At 45.8% G+C, this 17717-nt stretch overlaps 1 protein-coding gene across 2 annotated transcripts; it reads left to right on the plus strand.

Moving 5' to 3' along the window:
• Positions 1-1995: 1995 nt before the first annotated feature.
• Positions 1996-16299, plus strand: LOC128334050 (nucleoplasmin-like). 2 transcript variants are annotated; one of them, XM_053270288.1, is made up of 7 exons: positions 1996-2139; positions 2681-2781; positions 5205-5284; positions 6927-7046; positions 10264-10363; positions 13243-13370; positions 16160-16299. In XM_053270288.1, exons 2-7 carry the CDS (start codon positions 2697-2699, stop codon positions 16181-16183), a joined length of 537 nt encoding a protein of 178 aa, XP_053126263.1. In that variant the 5' UTR covers positions 1996-2139; positions 2681-2696; the 3' UTR covers positions 16184-16299. The 2 variants fall into 2 exon arrangements, with proteins under 2 accessions (XP_053126263.1, XP_053126265.1); XM_053270290.1 differs by having other exon boundaries at positions 2052-2139; positions 2723-2781.
• Positions 16300-17717: the final 1418 nt, after the last annotated feature.

Raw genomic sequence — 17717 nt, forward strand, 5'->3', positions numbered from 1 at the left:
ACACAGTCTACCAGATGTTATTGACTGGATTTGGTACTTTAATTATCGGGCCCTTTCCAAGGATCTAGGATAACTAAAGGGAAATTAAAGATAGCGTTGTAGTATCCGTGCTGTCCAAAGCAGTGTGGCCTTTTGTAGTTTATGTGTTGTAATTTTATCAATGCCCAAGGTGTCAAGATGGTGTTCAAGTCCATTATCATCATCATCATCATCATCATCCAGGGGCATTGCAAGGTTGTGGTGGGCCCAGAGACAAGATTTTAAAATTGGCCTCCCACCCACCCCCACTGAAGATACACACACACACACACACAAGAACATCATCCTAAATTATTTTTTAAAAGGTTGTACATTGTGGATGATACAAGTCATTTAATGGTACTAGAGAGAGACATGCTGTTCTGGTAGCTCCAAGTCTTAACACTCACATCAGTTTCGGAGGATGAATACAACTGAAGGAAGCCCGGGCGGGTGCGCGGCTGGGGGGGGTCAGTCATGTGACTTGCCTCTGGGGGGCCCCCCAAGGCAGTGGGCCCGCAGACAACTGTCTCTCTCCCCTTGCCCTATTATAGTTACGCCCCTGTCATCATCATCATCATCTATACCAGGACAGCCCTTCTGCAGATGTTGGCCTACAATTCCCATAATCCCTGGCTATTGGCCACTGTGGCTGGGGACTATGGGAGTTGTACTTCAAAAACAGTTGGTGGAGGCTAAGTTAAGCAGTGCTTTTCAAGAAAAAAAAGTTCTCAAAGCAGTTACATTTAAAAAGGGAATAAGAGGATATGATGTCCCAAATGGGCTCATAATCTCAAAAGTACGCCAAGTAAGTCAACAGCCCTGCTAACTGAGCAAAGAGGCACCTAATACTTTATTGGGCAGAGGGAGAGCAACTGGCCCTATCCATCCCCAGCACAGCATCCCTCCAGTGGCTGTTGCTGGAGTCTTATGTTTCTTTTTCAGATTGTGAGCCCTTTGGGGACCGGGACCCACCTTGATTGATAGATATCTATGTAAACCACTTTGGGAACTTTGATTGAAAAGCAGTATATAAATATCCTTCATATTTATTTGTATATAAGTTAGACACCAGCATCAGCCACTGGAGGGATGCTGTGCTGGGGTTGGATAGGGCCAGTTGCTCTCCCCCCTGCTAAAAATAAGGCAGCCACCACTTTTAAAGGTGCCCCTTTGCCCAATGAGCAAGGGTCAATTTACTTCTAGGTAAAGGTGCTTAGGCTCACACTACAAATCAGCTTCATTTCAATGTAAAGAAATGCCCTTACATTGTACCCTGCTAACTGAGCAAAGAGGCCCCCTTTTAAAGTGGCGATTCTCTTATATTTAGCAGGGGGAGAGCAACTGGCCCTATCCATCCCCAGCACAGTATTCCTCCAGTGGCTGTTGCTGGTGTCTATATTTCTTGTCTTTTCTTTTTAGATTTCGAGCCCATTGGGACAGGGATCCATCTTTATTTATTGCTTGCTATCTATGTCTCCCGCTTTGGGAACTTTAGTTGAAAAGCGGTTTCTAAATATTCATCATATTCGTAATTTCTCATGTGAACGTTAAGCCTGCTCAACTTACAATAAGCACGTGATTTTTCTCCAGGCCAGAGACAGATTAAGGCCTTTGCCTTCCACTATCAAATAGGCTTTTGCCACCCTTTAACCTTAAACAAAAGAGGTTTGCCCCCCCCCCTTTAATAAGGTAAAAGGGGAGGGGACTTTCTCCTCACCCACTCCACCCTTGCTGCAGCCACCGTTGCTCACAGAGAGTGGTGGCAAAATTTGAGGAGGGGCAAAATTTGCTGCTCCTCAAATTTTGCCGCCCTAGGCAAATGTCTACTCTGCCTTTCCATTAATCCTCCACTGCTCTCATTAACCCAAATCAGTCACACGTGGCAGCACAGATAGCAGGAAGGAGTTCAAAATGAGCTTTTTAGCTCCACAGGTGAAAAGGGGCTAGGGCCATCATGCCATGCATGCTTACTCAGGAGTAAGTCCAATTGAACCCAGTAGGACAGCCTCCCAAGTAAATTTGCATAGGATCACCTATAAGAATGATAGGCTGGCTTCAAAGCTTATGCTGTTGGTGTTGTGTTTGATGTGTCAGGAAGAAGGTTGTTCTTGATTCTGGGTATGTTTTTGCTAAGGTTATTTTTTCTGTTCATGTTGTATAGCCTAAGTAAAAATGGTTTTAAGCCACACCTATGAAAAAACACTTTCCTGGTGGGGAATGGGAAGCTGCATCTAGGAGCTGAAAAAGATGTAAGCGTAGAGTCTTGATTGAGTCTCAGGGGATTTGAACTTGGGTCTTCCTGGTCCTAGTCCCACAAGCTAACCACTATGCTATCCTGGCTCATAGCTCGAAGAAGGGTGGTCAAATACTTTCCCAGTCAAATGCTTGCAGTCATTCACAAGGGATTTGTGACTCTTTGTTGTACACAGGCTTAAATGTGCACAGTCCTGAGTGATGATACAAAAATCCACAAATTGACTTCATTGCTGGGGTTGGATAACTCCTGGGATTAAAAAGCAGTTTCTTTTTGAAGTTAAAAATGTGCAAAGTAACATGTTGAAACTAGTGTATCTTATTTTTAAAATGCATTGAAGTCATTTTGGTTCAAAGCCTTTACTATTCTCTTTGCCTCTTGTTCTTTTCCTCGTTCTACTCTCAGGTTGTTGCTAACCAGAATGAACTCCTCTCTCTCTTATTCAAGCATGTCTTCTGTTTCAAGCTTGTCTTCCTCAGAAAACCAGCGGACGGCTATCCTTTGGGGTAAGGAAGTGCTGCTTGCCATATTCCTTAAATGTCACCCAGGACCTTGTAAAGAAAGCCAATTCCCTATAGTGGCCACACCAATGGCCAAGATGTTCAGTAGAGATTAAATTAATGAGATCTAGTAATGAAGCCAAGTCACATCTGGTGTGTGGGGTCTGTAAGTTCTGTGGGCATCAGAAACATTGATTTCATTCATTCATTCATTCATTCATTTAGTATGTCTGAACCAGGGAGCCATGCATGAATTGGGCTAGTGTCTAGCTAGCCCAAATAGCATATGGGAGGCTAGTGAGTTAAGCTCAGGTGACACAGCCCTAATAATGCTATATGAGTTGTAGGCCCAATTCACAATCATCTTTCCTGAGTGGACAGCTTTTGGCTTGGCAATGCAAATGAATTGCAGGGATATTCCTGCCCATCAAAACCTTAGAGATTGCCAGTGAAGCCGTAATGAGTGTGTGAAAGAGCGAGCGAGCTCTGGAACTTCAGATCATAGGTCAAAGCATCTGTAGCGATTGGACTGGAAATGTACATGTTCTGAAGGTGGACTTCTCCCTTTGGGATGGTGATCAAATATTGGTGGACAAATCTGATGCTTCTGGAGATACGAGTCCCATGTCCCTGATTTTTTTTTTCTAAAACACTTTCAGAAAGAAAGTTTGCATAACATTTCAGTTTCTTTCTGATAATGAGTAGAGCAGCACTCGCCTTATGGGATGGGGATGGCCACAATAATAATCTCGTTTGGATTTGAAGGGGAGATTTTCATTTTGGTGTGGCTTTGGGCTATTTACATGTAGCTGGGATGCTTGCTCTAACATAAGAACTCTGCTGGAGGTCCCCCCTAGGCATTTGAGCCCCACTCATTTTATTCCATGCCCCAGCCAGACCTAACAACCCATATCTTCAGTTCCCCAAACAGATATCTCTCCTACCACAAAGTATTTCCTCTCCCTTGCAAAAAAATTAAATGAGGGTTGCTCTTCAACCTTTTTCTCGGTCTACCCCTTTCAGGCCAAGGCCTATCTAGCGTAGCATCCTGTTTCTCACAGTAGCCCACCAGATGCCTCTGGGAATCCCACAGGCAAGAGGTGAGGGCAGTTGCTCACTGCCCATGGATTGAGCCAGTATTGATTTCGACTTTGTATGTATCTATTTTGCTGCCAGCCCCCATGGAAAATATCCTGTGGACTCTCATTATGGCACCTCTCCTGCTATTGCACCACTGCATTAAAAAAAAATTCTAGGCTAACAGCAATTGCCATATCATGTGGCAGTGAATTCCACAGGTTAGTCATGTACTGTGTGAAGTACATCCTCCAGTTCAAACTTAAATCTCCTGCAGTCAGGTTCATGGGATGATCCCTGGTTCTAGTGTTGGGGTGTGTTTGTGTGGGAGAACTGCTCCTTATGTTCTCTGCACCATGCATACTTTTATAAGCCACAGCCATGTTCCTCCTTGGTTGCCTTTTTAAAACTAAAATGCCCCCAAACTGTAGGCTTTCCTCGTAGGAAAGGTGCTCCAGCCCTTTGGTTCTGTTCTAGATGGGAAATAGTCTACATCTTCTTGCTCACAAGGCAATCCAAAGGCTAAACTGAGACTGATGTAGGCACATCCACAGAACCTCACTGGGATATCTGATGAAATGGCAGAGAAGGTCATTCACACAAGCATTTGGAAGAGGGAGGAGATCCTACAGAGCTTCCACTTGTCTGTTAACTCACTCTGCAGACAACCAAGGAGCTGGGTGCTCCTGTATAGGAAAACAAAGCTGGGTTCTCCAAAGATATCCCAGCATGCATTGCACATAGAGGCAGCCCTCAGTATAGCAGCAGGTCTCACGTGACTGGCACCTCTAGCCATAGAACTGTGAGAAAGATTTTTCTACAGCAATCTCCACCCACAAGTGGCAATTAGAGATGCAAGGGCTTTTCTTTCCTGCAAACCTCAGTAAAGACCTGGGTAGAGAAATGAGACTACCCAGATCAGGATGGGCTGGTTTGGAGGCAGTCCTGTGGGTTCTTGTGTCCTGAAACAGTTGGATTTACTGCCTCTGCCCTCCCTTTTGCCGATCAAGTTTTGATCATGATGACCTTATTAAGTGTCAATATTTCTAGCATGCTGATTCGCATAACTCCTTATACCAAGTGGAGAGCAATCTTTCTTCAGGCTTCGTCAACACAGTTAAAAACTTCTACCACTGAAGAACTGTCATTTGGGGGTCAGAGGTGGCATCTCTAACATAGAGGAGTCCATGAGCTCTTGGACCTCCATAAGAATATCTTCTGCAGCTCAGGTTTGTCTTTGCAATTGGTGAAACTTTTGGGCCACACAGACATGAGTCCTCTTACCTAATAGTGTCCAGTGCGAGTGTGTCTGAAGTGGAAATTGCAACCCTACCGTCTTGGTGTCCCCACAGGTTGTGAATTGAACAGCAGGGTCAAGAGTCTAGTGAAGGCCAAAGATGGCATCTGGGAACAAATTGTGTGTTTGAGAACGGTAAGAGTGTTTGGGAACTTGTAGTTCAGCATCTGCGGGAGGGCCAAAGGTGGGCCCTTTAATCCAAATGTGAGGACACAAAAACCTGAGCTTGCATGGGAAGAGAGCTGGTCTTGGGGCAGCAAGCATGCATTGTCCCCCTTTGCTAAGCAGGGTCCACCCTGGTTTGCATTTGAATGGGAGACTATGAGGCTATTCTCACGATCAGCCAAAAGCAGGCTAAGGGAGTCTAGCCCGCTTTGGGGCAAGCATGAGAACCACCGAGCTTGCAGGCGAGCCCAGTCTCCTCAAAGCGGGGAACCCGCTTAGGTAGCCCTCCCCTTAGACAAGGTTAGCGGAGCGAGTGCTCTGCTAATCCCATCTATTTGATTGTGCATGCTGCAGCGCAGCTCTGCGGTGCGGCAACACATGAGGAGACCCCCGCCGGGAGGCTGAAACAAGCCTCCCGGCCCTGGGGTCTCTCCAGGATGCCCCACATGCTCACGCAGGGCATTTTGGAACTTCCGGGGGCCACGAGGCCCCCGATCCCCACAGCCCCTGCCGGCTCCGTGATGGAGCCAGCAGTCATGTGGGCGGCTGATCCGGCCACCCAGGGCTGCTGGCATGCTCGTCTGTGGGGAGAGAGGGCTAAACCCGCTCTCTAGGGATGTGCAGAACCGGTCCGCAGGTTCGTGATTGAACCGAAACCGCCCCCCACCCCGCCTCCCGCTTCCGTCTGGAACCGGACCACCGGGTCTGGTCTGGCAAGTCCGCAAACTTTATTTTTAAAATGTAAAAAGGAACTACCTGTAGCCCCTTCGGGGGGGCTTGCTGTAGCTGCGGGGCGGGGGGTTCTGCATGGGTTCCCTCTCCCCCCGCAGGCCTCCCTCATCACCGCCATGACCGGGTAAACTTAGTCTTTTTGGCCCTTTCGGGCCTCCGTAAAAACGAGGAGGCCCGAAAGGGCCAAAAAGACAACATTTACCCGGTCATGGCGGTGATGAGGGAGGCCAGCGGGGGGAGAGGGAACCCATGCAGAACCCCCCGCCCCGCAGCTACAGCAAGCCCCCCCGAAGGGGCTACAGGTAGTTCCTTTTTGCATTTTAATTTTTTTTTAAGTTCATGAACCGGACTGGAGGCGGGGTTCGATGGGGGCCGGACCGAACTGGCCCGGTTCCATTTGAGGCCGATCCGGCCTCAAACCAGGCCAGACGGTTCCGTGCACACCCCTACCACTCTCCCCACTAACCCCATTCAGGCAAGTTTCACTGGTTGTGAGACTCCCCTCTACATGTGAGGACTGCAAGATGTTCCCCTTAGGGCAGCGGTTCCCAGACTGGGAGCCTCCAGATGTTGCTGAACTACAACTCCCATCAGCCCCAGCTACAACTTATTGTGGCTGGGGATAATGGGAAGTGTAGTTCAGCAACATCTGGAAGCTTCCCAGTTTGGGAACCGCTGCCCTAAGGGGATGGAGCCGCTCAGGGGAGAGCAGAAGGTTCCAAGTTCCCTCCCCGGCAGCATCTCCAAGATAGGGCTGAGAGAGACTCCTGCCTGCAACATGAAGAAGCCGCTGCCAGCCTGGGTAGACAATACCGAGCTAGATGGACCAGAGGTCTGACTCTGTATATAGCAGCTTCCTTTGCTCTTTGCGTCTCTGCAGGTGTCTTTGGGAGAAGAGGCTTCGGATGAGCTGCATGTGGTGGCCATAGAGTCCCAAAACATGGCTGCAGCCCTGAAGCCAATGCCAATCGTGTCGCTGAGACATTCTGTCCTACCAATGGTAAATCGCGGGGAAATCGGAAGGCAAGGGGATGGGGCTGTAGCTAAACCACACCCATACAGCTTAAAGGACAGTCCTGAAAGCAGGATTGGGTAACAGGCTCATGTAAATGTAAACACTGCCCAGAGATGTGCAAATCGGGCAGTATACTGAGATTATCAATGAGCCACCAGGTATGGAGGCTAAACAGAAAAGCTCGGCTGGAGGTTATTCACACATGGCTTTATGCCTCAGGGTATCTGAAGAGTGAATGTGCTTTGCAGCAGATTTGCAAGATGTTTTATTTGGGGCATTAAACGGACAGTTCACATAGTGCCGGCTCCTCTCCGCAATCCCTGGCAGATCTTCTTCCTTTGCATTCCCACCAGCTGGTTCTGGGCTTTTCCTCCAACCAATCCTCGCAGAGCAGGAGATGAGAGAAGGGTGTAGTTATTTTGGTTGGTTGGTTTGACAGCGTTGCAGAAAAACAGCATTAAGTTGCCCAGGGATCAAACAGCAGAACACTTAACCCGAACTTGCCGAATCTGACCCAGATCTTTCCTGATTTTTAGAATGAACTTGCCTTCATGAGTGAATGCCTTCATCACACCATGTGTGTACACACACACACACACACACACACACACACACACACACACCCCAACCAGAAGCAGGGAAGTTTAAAGTAGAAACCATTGCTTTCTCTGTCATTAAGAAAAATGCAGGCGAATCAGCTAAAAAAAAATAAGGGCTCGGGTTACATCAGGCTGTGGTCTCCATTCTGCATATCTAAAGCCTATGTTTGTTTGCATTTCTGTACTGCCTAGTATAGAAATCTCTAGGTGGTGTACAGATTAAAACAAAACATTAAAAATTCATAAAAACGGGGGGGGGATCACAATAGATAAAAACACATTAGAATTTAAATTTCAGTTAAAAGTCTGGGAAAACAGGTATGTCTTCAAGGTCTTCCTGAAAACAAACTGAGAAGGCGATGCTCTTATTTCAGCAGGGAGCACATTCCAAAGCCCTGGGGCAGCCACAGAGAAGGCCTGGTCCCACGTTGCCACCAAACAGGTTGGCAGCAACCATAACGGGACAGGGTTCACGACAGAGAAGGCGCTCTCTTACGTACCCTGGACCTAAACCGTTAAGGGCCTTATAGGTAATAACCAGCACTTTGTATAAACGTATCAGCAGCCAGTGCCGTTCTTTTAGAACTGGGGTCATATGGTCCCTTCGTGTTGTCCCAGAGACCAACCTGGCTGCCGCATTCTATACCAATTGTAGTTTCCAAACTACGTACAAAGGCAGCCCCACATAGAGTGCACTATAGTAGTCAAGCCTAGAGTTTACCAGCATATGAACCACCGTTTTAAGGACATTTGTCTCCAGAACTGGATGTATCTGGCGTATCAGCTGAAGCTGATAAAGAGCACTCCTGGCCACGGCCTCAACCTGAGAAACCAGGGAGAGTTTGTGATCTGGGAGCACTCCCAGACTACAGACCTGATATTTTAGGAGGAGTGTAACCCCATCCAAAACAGGCAGATCTAAACCATCTCTCAGATCTCAACCCCCTACAGACAGTACCTCCTCCATCTTGTTAGGATTCAACTTCATCTTGTTAAGACCCACATTTTGCAGTTTGTGCTTGCATTTAACTCAGGAATTTCTCCCCCCCCCACCCCCTGGCAACCATTTGCTCCTTAGGCAAGCTACTTCCCTGCTGTGCAATCAGGTGGCTGTTTCAATAATAGATGGAAAGAATTAAACAGGAATGCAAGCCGTTCCTGCATTGAACTGTAGCCTGTGTTGTGCTTTCCTTTTCTACAAGGGGTGGAAAGTTCTCGGCAGGTGTGGTGTTGAAGGAATGAATACTAGAGATTTATGGTGTGTTGGTAACAAGTTTGTTCACAGCTGCACCAGTTGAACAAATATTTCGGGTGTAGCAGCAAGCACACAGGTTGGCACGCAGTACTAAATTCAAATTAACCTATAACTGGCTAGGCTCCCACCAATTGATTCTATCCCCAGGTTTCTCTGATTGGCTCTTGAAGCCAAAAATCCAACTGTTCCTTCCAGCTTTTCCCATTCCCATAAGATGGAACATCGATTGCTTTTTACTTCTACCTTGTAGAAGTGTGTCTTTAGTGTCAAGCCTCCAGATGTACCTCAAGTGTCCTATTAAGGACCCACCTACAGGAGCAGGACTCTGAACAGTCTGCTGAATCCATCCAATGGTTTGGGCTTCCTTCCCTGAAGAAAGATGAGCCACATGGTTATCTGAGCCAAAATCCTAGTTCGGAGTGGCTCTCTATCTACTTCTAGGGAGACGTATGATGGGAGAGTAGTAGTAAGTTTATTATGGTCCTTAGACCAGCTTAACAACATTAAAATACATTTATATAATCTACAAAATTAAGTTGCTAATACAAGCTCTACAAAGTTTGGATGCTACAAAACAAAACTTGGCCACATTAATAAAGGTAACAGATTTAAAATCTGACAGCAAAAAATCCAAGTAAAATTGATCTGTATGGCCAGGATGATTCTTTGAGAGGAGCAATGAACTTAATACGAGCATCCCTATAAAACTGACAATACAGAATAACATGAACAACTGACTCTATATATCCCCTGAGCCACAAGGGCAACGACGCAATGCATACGGAACTCATTATATTTCCCATCTAAGAGTGCAGAAGGAAGGGCATTCAAGCGTGCAAGAGTCACTGCTCTCCTAAACTTAGGTAAAAACATTTGATCTAAATATTCAGCTGGTTTGTGACTGAAATTTTGGGAGCCTATATCCATTCCCCTTAATAGTCGTGCATGCACACTCCTCCTGCAGATCTGTATCCAATAGTCGTTGCCTGACAAAACATATCGCCTGATCTAAACCCCTCTTGGGACGTGCCCAGATGATGCAATTTTGTTTTCAGAGCTATTTCCCATTTAGATATAAAGCTGTCAATTAACACTAAAGCCACTAGACCGACTGATGGTGGGAGATGTATTCCAGCGACTCTGAAAGCTGACCACCCCTGTCCTCGTTGATCTATGGGGAAATGACTTTCCACCTCCCATTCCAGCCGTTTAACAGATCTATGTTGGAAAGCCTTCAGCCAGGCAATAGACCAAATTCTTTGGGCAAACTTTAGCCTTTACCCTTTGCAGAATATATCTGATAAACATTTTCAAACCTGACGGAGGTGTGTATGTGTGTCTTTAACAGGTCAATATGGAGAGCTTTGAGTTCATCCCTCCTGTTGCCTTTATCCTGAAGTCTGGTACTGGGCCTGTCTACCTCAGTGGGAAAAACCTGACCCCTTTCGGTAAGTGAACAGAAACTTGAATTGGAGGCGCAGAGAAAGCCATGTAGTCTCTTAGCCAGTTCGAAAGCCTCAGGGCAGGGAGAGGAGCACGGACTCTTGATCTCTGAGCAGATCTGCGTATTTGGATACATGTGTCTATTGATGGGGACATCTCTTAAATATGTGGGAGATGATGCCCACATTTTCAGGAAACACACTTGGTAACTTTAGGTGATGCTAATTGTTCCTGCTTTTTAGTGACATGGTAGTACTGATCGGGGTGGTCTTTTCATGAGATGAGGTGAAGCAGTTTTCGAGTTGCAGATTATAGGTTCAGCAGAATTCCTGCAACAAAGTGTTTTCTGCTGTCTCTGGTACTGATAAATGACTTGCCAGCAAGTAGCTGCAAATGACCTCTACAGACCTGCTCCTGTATATGTATCAGAGAGCAATGTGCAGAACAACTACAATAAATATTTATATATCGCTTTTCAACAAATGTTTCCAAAGCAGTTTACGTAGAGAAACAACAAATAAATTGTTGGCAATTCTCTCTGGTAAGAGATACCCTTCTAATATAGCAGAGTGCACAGAGGCACAACACAGCGCAGTCTGCCCAGGCATGCGTGTATGCTGAGGGTAAAATAACTTGGAGCCAGTTAATAGTTTCAAATCAATAAGAGTCTTTATTGGTGAACTCCATTCTAGATAGTAAAGTGGAGAGATAGGATCTCTAATCTAGCTAGCTACCTGGATGTGTGGTGAGGCATTCCTGAAACATTTGGAAGGAAATCTTATTTGGTAGTTGGTGAGATTGAGAATATTGGGAAATGTCTCCCCATCTTAACCTGAACTTCATAGGGTACCCTGATGACAAGAACTCTTGTGCATTTATTACACATGGGCCACAATCCCAACTGTTGTCCTGGTGGTTGCACTACAACCATTGGTTTGCATAGAGAGAAAGAACAAGGTTCTTATCCTCGCCTTCCCTCCCTTTCTTTGTGTCTGTCCTTTCTTCCATTTGTCTTTCCTTTTTTCTCCTTTCTTTCTCCTAACACATTGAGTCCAGACCCTGGAATAACCCTGCTGCACTACTGAATTTAGTGCAAACTCTGAGCGCACTGCATTTGGTAAACAAGCTTGGGATCATGCAGTTCAGTCTTGCAGCATCTAAAGAACAAATAATCTTTGTACAAGGCTTAATCAGAGCTTGACTTAAGGAAAAATTAGATGCCAGGTTGCGGGGTCTCTTCAGCTACAGGAGGACTGGACTGAAGAGGTTTGTGGCTCTTCTCCATCACAGGCTGGCTGTCTTATTAAAAGCAGCCAGCTGGTTTTCTCCCCCTGGGTGTTTTTCACACAGCAGGTTTTACTGTTCAAAGTTGCCCCCCAAAAACCAATGCAAAAAATCGATTTATTTTTTTTTTTACCCTGGATATAAATTGGGCTACACTCTAACTCGCAGTGGGAAAATCCCGAATTGTGTGTGAACTGCTCCCCGATAACTTGCAGAGACTTTGGGATAAATCTGCCCTATATGTAAATGCACACCCTCCGTTCCCATACATTTTTGTGTATATTTTAACTTGTTTTATGTTGTTAACTGCCCAGAGACAAAATTTTGGGGTGGTGTACAAATTTGACATTTTTTTAAAAAAATAATAAAAAGCCCTGTGTGAAAAGTTATGAGGAGGCGAAAAGCTATGTATAAGAATCCTTAAACCTTTCCCAGGAGTGGAAAAGCAGCTTGGGCGAGGATTTTGATCAGATCGGGAAGGGTTCGGGACAGGGCTGTACCTCAGCAGCAGAACGTCTGTTTTATAGGGTTGCCATGTTCTGGCTTTCCAATCCAGGTGCCTAATTTGCATATTATGTAAATTGGCTTGAAAACATTTGAGTAGAATAGTGGCTGCACATCTTGCTCCATAACTCGGCTTCTACAAGGGCTAGAGCTTTCCATTTTTATTTTTTATTTTTTTAATGATAGCTAAAATCTGAGTGAGCTGCTCAAAATCGGGTTGAAAGAAACCCAAAATTCTGGGGGGGGGATGGCAATTCTGCAGAAGGCCCCAGGTTCACACCTTGGCATCCAATCCAGGTAGGGCTGGGAAAGACTCCTGCCTGAAACCTAGAAGAATTCACTGCCAATCTGTCTAGACAATCCTGAGCTAGATGGACCAATGGTCTGACTCGGTATAAGGCAGCTTCCTATAAGAGTGAGCATTAAGCATGCATGACCCTTCCAGGTGCATTTCAGTTAACAAAAAACTAATAGATGGTTCATGGCTCTCTCACATCTTGTCCCAGTTTGATCTTCAGGCATCGGGCTGCTTGACTGTCACTTCTCGTATCTGGCTGCTACTCTTTCCGCCGAGGACAGTGTATGTGAGCACTGATCTCCTCCAGCAAAGACTAATTTCCTTTAGAAATCATTAAACACAGTTCCACACCTGAAATTATTTCATCAGGCACTTTCAGTCTTCCAGCAAGGTCCTCGGTGTACCTCCAGGTTGCCATGAACTGAACTGTGTCAACTCTATCTTGACTACCCAAAGCCTAGAGGCACCTGACAATGTGTATCAAAGGCCCACTACTGAGATGTTGGTTCTCAGCATCATGTGTCTAAAAACGCTTGAGCCTTTGTTTTCATTGTGACATCAGATCCTCCCATCCCTTCCGTTCTGCTGCCATCCACCTGACTGGCACAGAACTCTCTGTGCAGCTGGGTGCCTTGGCTGGGCTCGCCTGGCAACGGAAGCCAAGCGTGGCCTTATCTGTGTGATCAGGGGCTGCTTTCTGCTCCAGTGAAGGATCAGGGGAGGTGATGCTCTTCAAAAAAGTACCGTGGTGGTGGTGGGCTGTCTATTTAGTACTGCCATGCAATCCTCTCTTGCAAGGGGAAAACTATCCCAGTTATGATACATCAGACGAGGATGCAGTTGAGGCTGGAGAAGAGGAGCCCGATGAAGTTCTGGATGATCCCGACTATGAAAATGAGAATAATATTGCACCAGAAATGGAAGCAGTAAGTGGATTAAAAATAAATAAATAGTGAGTGTGACCCAGGATCCTTCCTTTCAGTAGAGAAAGAAAGCATCTGGATACAGAGCCCCCCTGATCTCCAGGATTCCAACCCCAGCCTGTGCTTATGACATACAAGAGAGAGCTTGAAAATGCAAATAGGGGTGTGTGTGTGTGTGTGTGTGTTGTGGCAAAAGTATCTTGGAGCCATTGAGGGTTGTGCTTGGCCATTCTCTGAAATGGGGCTGGACAATTTTAATCCTCCTGCAGATATCGAACTACAACTCCCATTGGCCCTGTCTATTGGCTGTTGTGGCTGTGGATGTTGTAGTCCAAGGGCAGCTGGGGGTTGGAAGTTGTGTAGCCCTGCTCTAGAATGTCTGGTGTTGACCACTTCCTCTGGGTCATCGTTCCCACTGGGCTCTGGCTGACCTGGTTATGGTGGCTGGCAGATCCTCCTCCCCAGCATTGGTGCCATGCTAAATTGTTTGTTGATCTTCTGGGAAATGTAAAATGGAGCCACTGCTAAGAGTGTTGAGGACTGAGGAGAGACTAGTGCGAAGCTTAATAGATTGCTTGGTTGGTTGGATGTTGGATCAATAATCAGTTGGCACACTTGGAGTTGTGTCGGATATTTGCTCTTGGAATCCTGAGGGAAAATTGGTAAGAGTTCACTTCGGTTTCAGGCATGGAGTGTAGAGTAGAGCCAGCTCTTAAGCAAATCTTCAAAATAGTACAATAGCTGGAGTGGTCGGTACCATCTGTGGGAGGAGAATGTAAAATTATCATCATCACCGACATTTTATATCCCGCTCTTCCTCCAAGGAGCCCAGAGTGGTGTACTACATACTTAGGTTTCTCCTCACAACAACCCTGTGAAGTAGGTTAGGCTGAGAGAGAAGTGACTGGCCCAGAGTCACCCAGCAAGTATCATGGCTGGATGGGGATTTGAACTCATTCCCGGTCTCCGGTCCTCGTCCAGCACTCTAACCACTACACCACCCCTAGAGATGGATAATAGGTGATAGCATTGCGATGCTTCCAGCTTTTGGTGAATTGTGTTCTTATTGTCCTGACCATCAGGCCTATAGCAACCAAATTTGCAATGGTGTGGTGTAAGCTTTTTAAGTTAAGCACAATCTGCTATCATATTTCATTGTCAGAGGAATGAAAACTGGCAGGGAGATTCTCCAAAGATTACTCCATGGAGAGAGTATAGCAATTTGTTGGTTGTTAGCCTGACCCTTTCCTCTGTGCAGAAATGATTGTCATTTTTTGTTGGGGGTTGTTAATTTTTACCCCCAGTAGGTAAAACAGCAGAGCCCTAAGGAATAAGCACACACTCCAGTTACAAAGTAGGTAGCAGAGGATGGTTTAGTTGTTACAGCTATTTAAAGAAAACACATGGAGACTTTTATAGAACTAAATACTAAGTATTTATCGGTTAAGTACACTTGGATAGGAAAGACTTAATCCTAATCGAAAGGACTACATTGTTATGCTATTTACACAGTCTACCAGATGTTGTTGACTGGATTTTGTACTTTAATTATCGGGCCCTTTCCAAGGGTCTAGGATAACTAAAGAAAAAATAAAGATAGCGTCGTAGTATTCGTGCTGTCCTGAGTAGTGCGGCCTTCTAATAGCTGATGTGTTGTAATTTTATCGATGCTCAAGGTGTCAAGATGGTGTTCAAGTTCTTTTGGTACTTCACCAAGGGCACCAACAACTATTGGCACCACTACTGTTTTCTTTTTCCAGAGCCGCTCAGTTTCAATCTGAAGGTCCTTGTATGTAGTAGTAGTTGTTGGTGGTTACATTTCTAAACCTCCCCATCCAGAGGCTCTGGGTGGTGTACAATGAATAGGTAAGGAGGGAGGCCGATGTTTCCATCTTCTCTCTCTAGGAGGAAAGGAAGGATTGTGACTCAGCACAGAAAGTGCGGAAGTGTCAGATCAGGGGTCATAGAGTAGAGACAGGTAGAACAGTTAGGGAGACCCTTACTCACTATCTCTACTCCCAATGCCCCTAGTGGTCATTATGATCGTTGATGCAAAAGGTTTGATGCACTGGAACTCCATCTCCAATGACTTTACCCTAATCATTTGCAGGTGGGGATAAAGGAATGATAATGCACAGAGGAGAGGAGAGCTGGTCTTGTGGTAGCAAGCATAACCTGTCCCCTTAGCTAAGCAGGGTCTGCCCTGGTTGCATGTGAATGGGAGACTAGAAGTGTGAGCACTGTAAGATATTCCCCTCAGGGGATGGAGCTGCTCTGGGAAGAGCATCTAGGCTCCAAGTTCCCTCCCTGGCTTCTCCAAGATAGGACAAGATTTTTTTTATTGAACCAACAAACTACCAAAGCATACAGTAGGGCTGAGAGAGATTCCTGCCTGCAACCTTGAAGCTGCTGCCAGTCTGTGAAGACAATACTGAGCTAGATAGACCAATGGTCTGACTCAGTATATGGCAGCTTCCTATGTTCCTAACTGTTAATAGCAGCAATGCTATTGCTAACTTTCCCTCATCTCCAGTGGGGTAGACGTTGCCAACAATCACTGTGGGCATTCAGCCCCTGAACTCGTGGGTGTGGCTCAAAGACTAAAGCTGCTCCTATAAATCCATCGCGGAATATTCTGTGCCACATGTTCTGCTGTACTCCAAGACACCACCCAGGATTCATGTGCTAAGCAGGCATAGCAACCTCTCAGTCCAACACTTGAGTATCTGAACACTTGGTTTATGTTGGCTGCTTGAGTTTGCATTGGCTTTCATCCTTGTGTGTCTCCCCAGGTAGGGCCTTCTAAAGCAACATGATTTGCAGATTCCGACCTGCCTGTGAGGATCAAATGGAGATCTGCCAGAGGGACAACTTCAGATGGAACCATGTGCTGCTGATGGACTGATGATTAAAAACTTGTGTTGGAAAAGTCTGTTTTTGTTGCTTACATGGCAGAGTTTTTTTTTCATTTTATATGGAAACCTACTTATGTGACAGGGAGGAGAACTGGCCTTGCGGTAGAAGGTAAAGTGTGCCAACAAGTTGATTTCGACTCCTGGTGCCCACAGAGCCCTGTGGTTGTCTTTGGTAGAATACAGGAGGGGTTTACCATTGCCGCCTCCTGTGCAGTATGAGATTATGCCTTTCAGCATAAATAAAGCTCCTTTTTTTGGTCGTGCACATGCAACGTTATAGCATTATAATGCAAAGATAAAACCTGAAAGAAGGCATCGGAAATGTGAATGGCACCCTTCTATCAGCTCAGGGACTGCAGTGTCACAACACAGGAAGTACAGAAGTACACTTAGCAGATCCATAGTGACACTGTTGTAGGGTTTAATCTGGAAAACGCCAAGGATGGGAGGGAGAGAGATTTCTGCCTGCATCCTTGGAGAACCCGCTGTCAGTCAGTGTAGACAGGGCTGCACAAGTTCCGACCTTGTTGGGATGATGGGAGTTGTAGTCCAACAGCTGGAGCCTTGCAGTAGTGTGGACAACATTGAGCTAGATGGACCAATGTTCTGATTGAGGGGAAGGCACTACCTTATTCCACAATGCCAAATAGGACAGAAAGGTAAAGCATCTAGGCAAGACGGATTGCTTATTTGCTTTTACCACTCTAGTAATCTTTAATACCCTATCTTTACAGCAGGGGAATATGGGCTGTACTGGACCTATGGGATGGGTCTGGGACTGAAGGCACCAATTTGTACTCCTGCAATATGTAGCTAGCCCATCCTGAGGAGTGGTATCCAGGCTGGATTCTAAGCAAAAAGACAGCTGACATGCTTTCTTCCAGTGGTGGAAGGCCATTTCAGCTGGGGAGCTGTAGTCAAACACCACTTCAGCACCCAAATTCAAGAACCCCTGCCCTTGTAGATACAATATTCCAAATCTTTCTGCATCTTTTCTCTGGAAATGACAATCTTTGTTCACTTGCTTTAATAATGCATCCATATGCTCTTTGCAAAATACAGTCCAAGTGCAGTATTTTCTATATGCCACTCATGTCCTTTTCAGGCTTACTTTGCGGTGACATTTTTGTAATGAAACACATTTGCAGCTCCAATATTGACAAAGCACTATTGAGGCTCTTGGGGCCTCTTGTAACTTTTAAAATAGTACACTTCCCATTTCAGCTGGTTGTATCCTGTATCCCTATCTTAGGTGGGGAAAGTGGTGCAGAATAACCTCTTACTAAAGGGAAGAGAGCTGGTCTTGTGGTAGTGAGCATAATTGTCCTCTTTGCTAAGCAGGGTACACCCTGGTTTGCATTTGAATGGGAGACTATATGTGAGCACTGTAAGATATTCCCTTTAGGGGATGGGGCCACTCTGGGAAAAGCATCTG

The sequence above is a fragment of the Hemicordylus capensis genome, chromosome 8 (assembly GCF_027244095.1).
Source record: "Hemicordylus capensis ecotype Gifberg chromosome 8, rHemCap1.1.pri, whole genome shotgun sequence".
NCBI classification, from domain to species: Eukaryota; Metazoa; Chordata; class Lepidosauria; order Squamata; family Cordylidae; genus Hemicordylus; species Hemicordylus capensis.

Bases quoted from the DNA above. Each gene is read 5' to 3' on its own strand.
- LOC128334050 (XM_053270288.1), top strand. From the start codon at position 2,697: ATGAACTCCTCTCTCTCTTATTCAAGCATGTCTTCTGTTTCAAGCTTG. The intron at 5,285-6,926 runs GTAAGAGTGTTT...GCGTCTCTGCAG, and splicing joins AAATTGTGTGTTTGAGAACG to GTGTCTTTGGGAGAAGAGGC. The intron at 13,371-16,159 runs GTAAGTGGATTA...GTGTCTCCCCAG, and splicing joins TTGCACCAGAAATGGAAGCA to GTAGGGCCTTCTAAAGCAAC.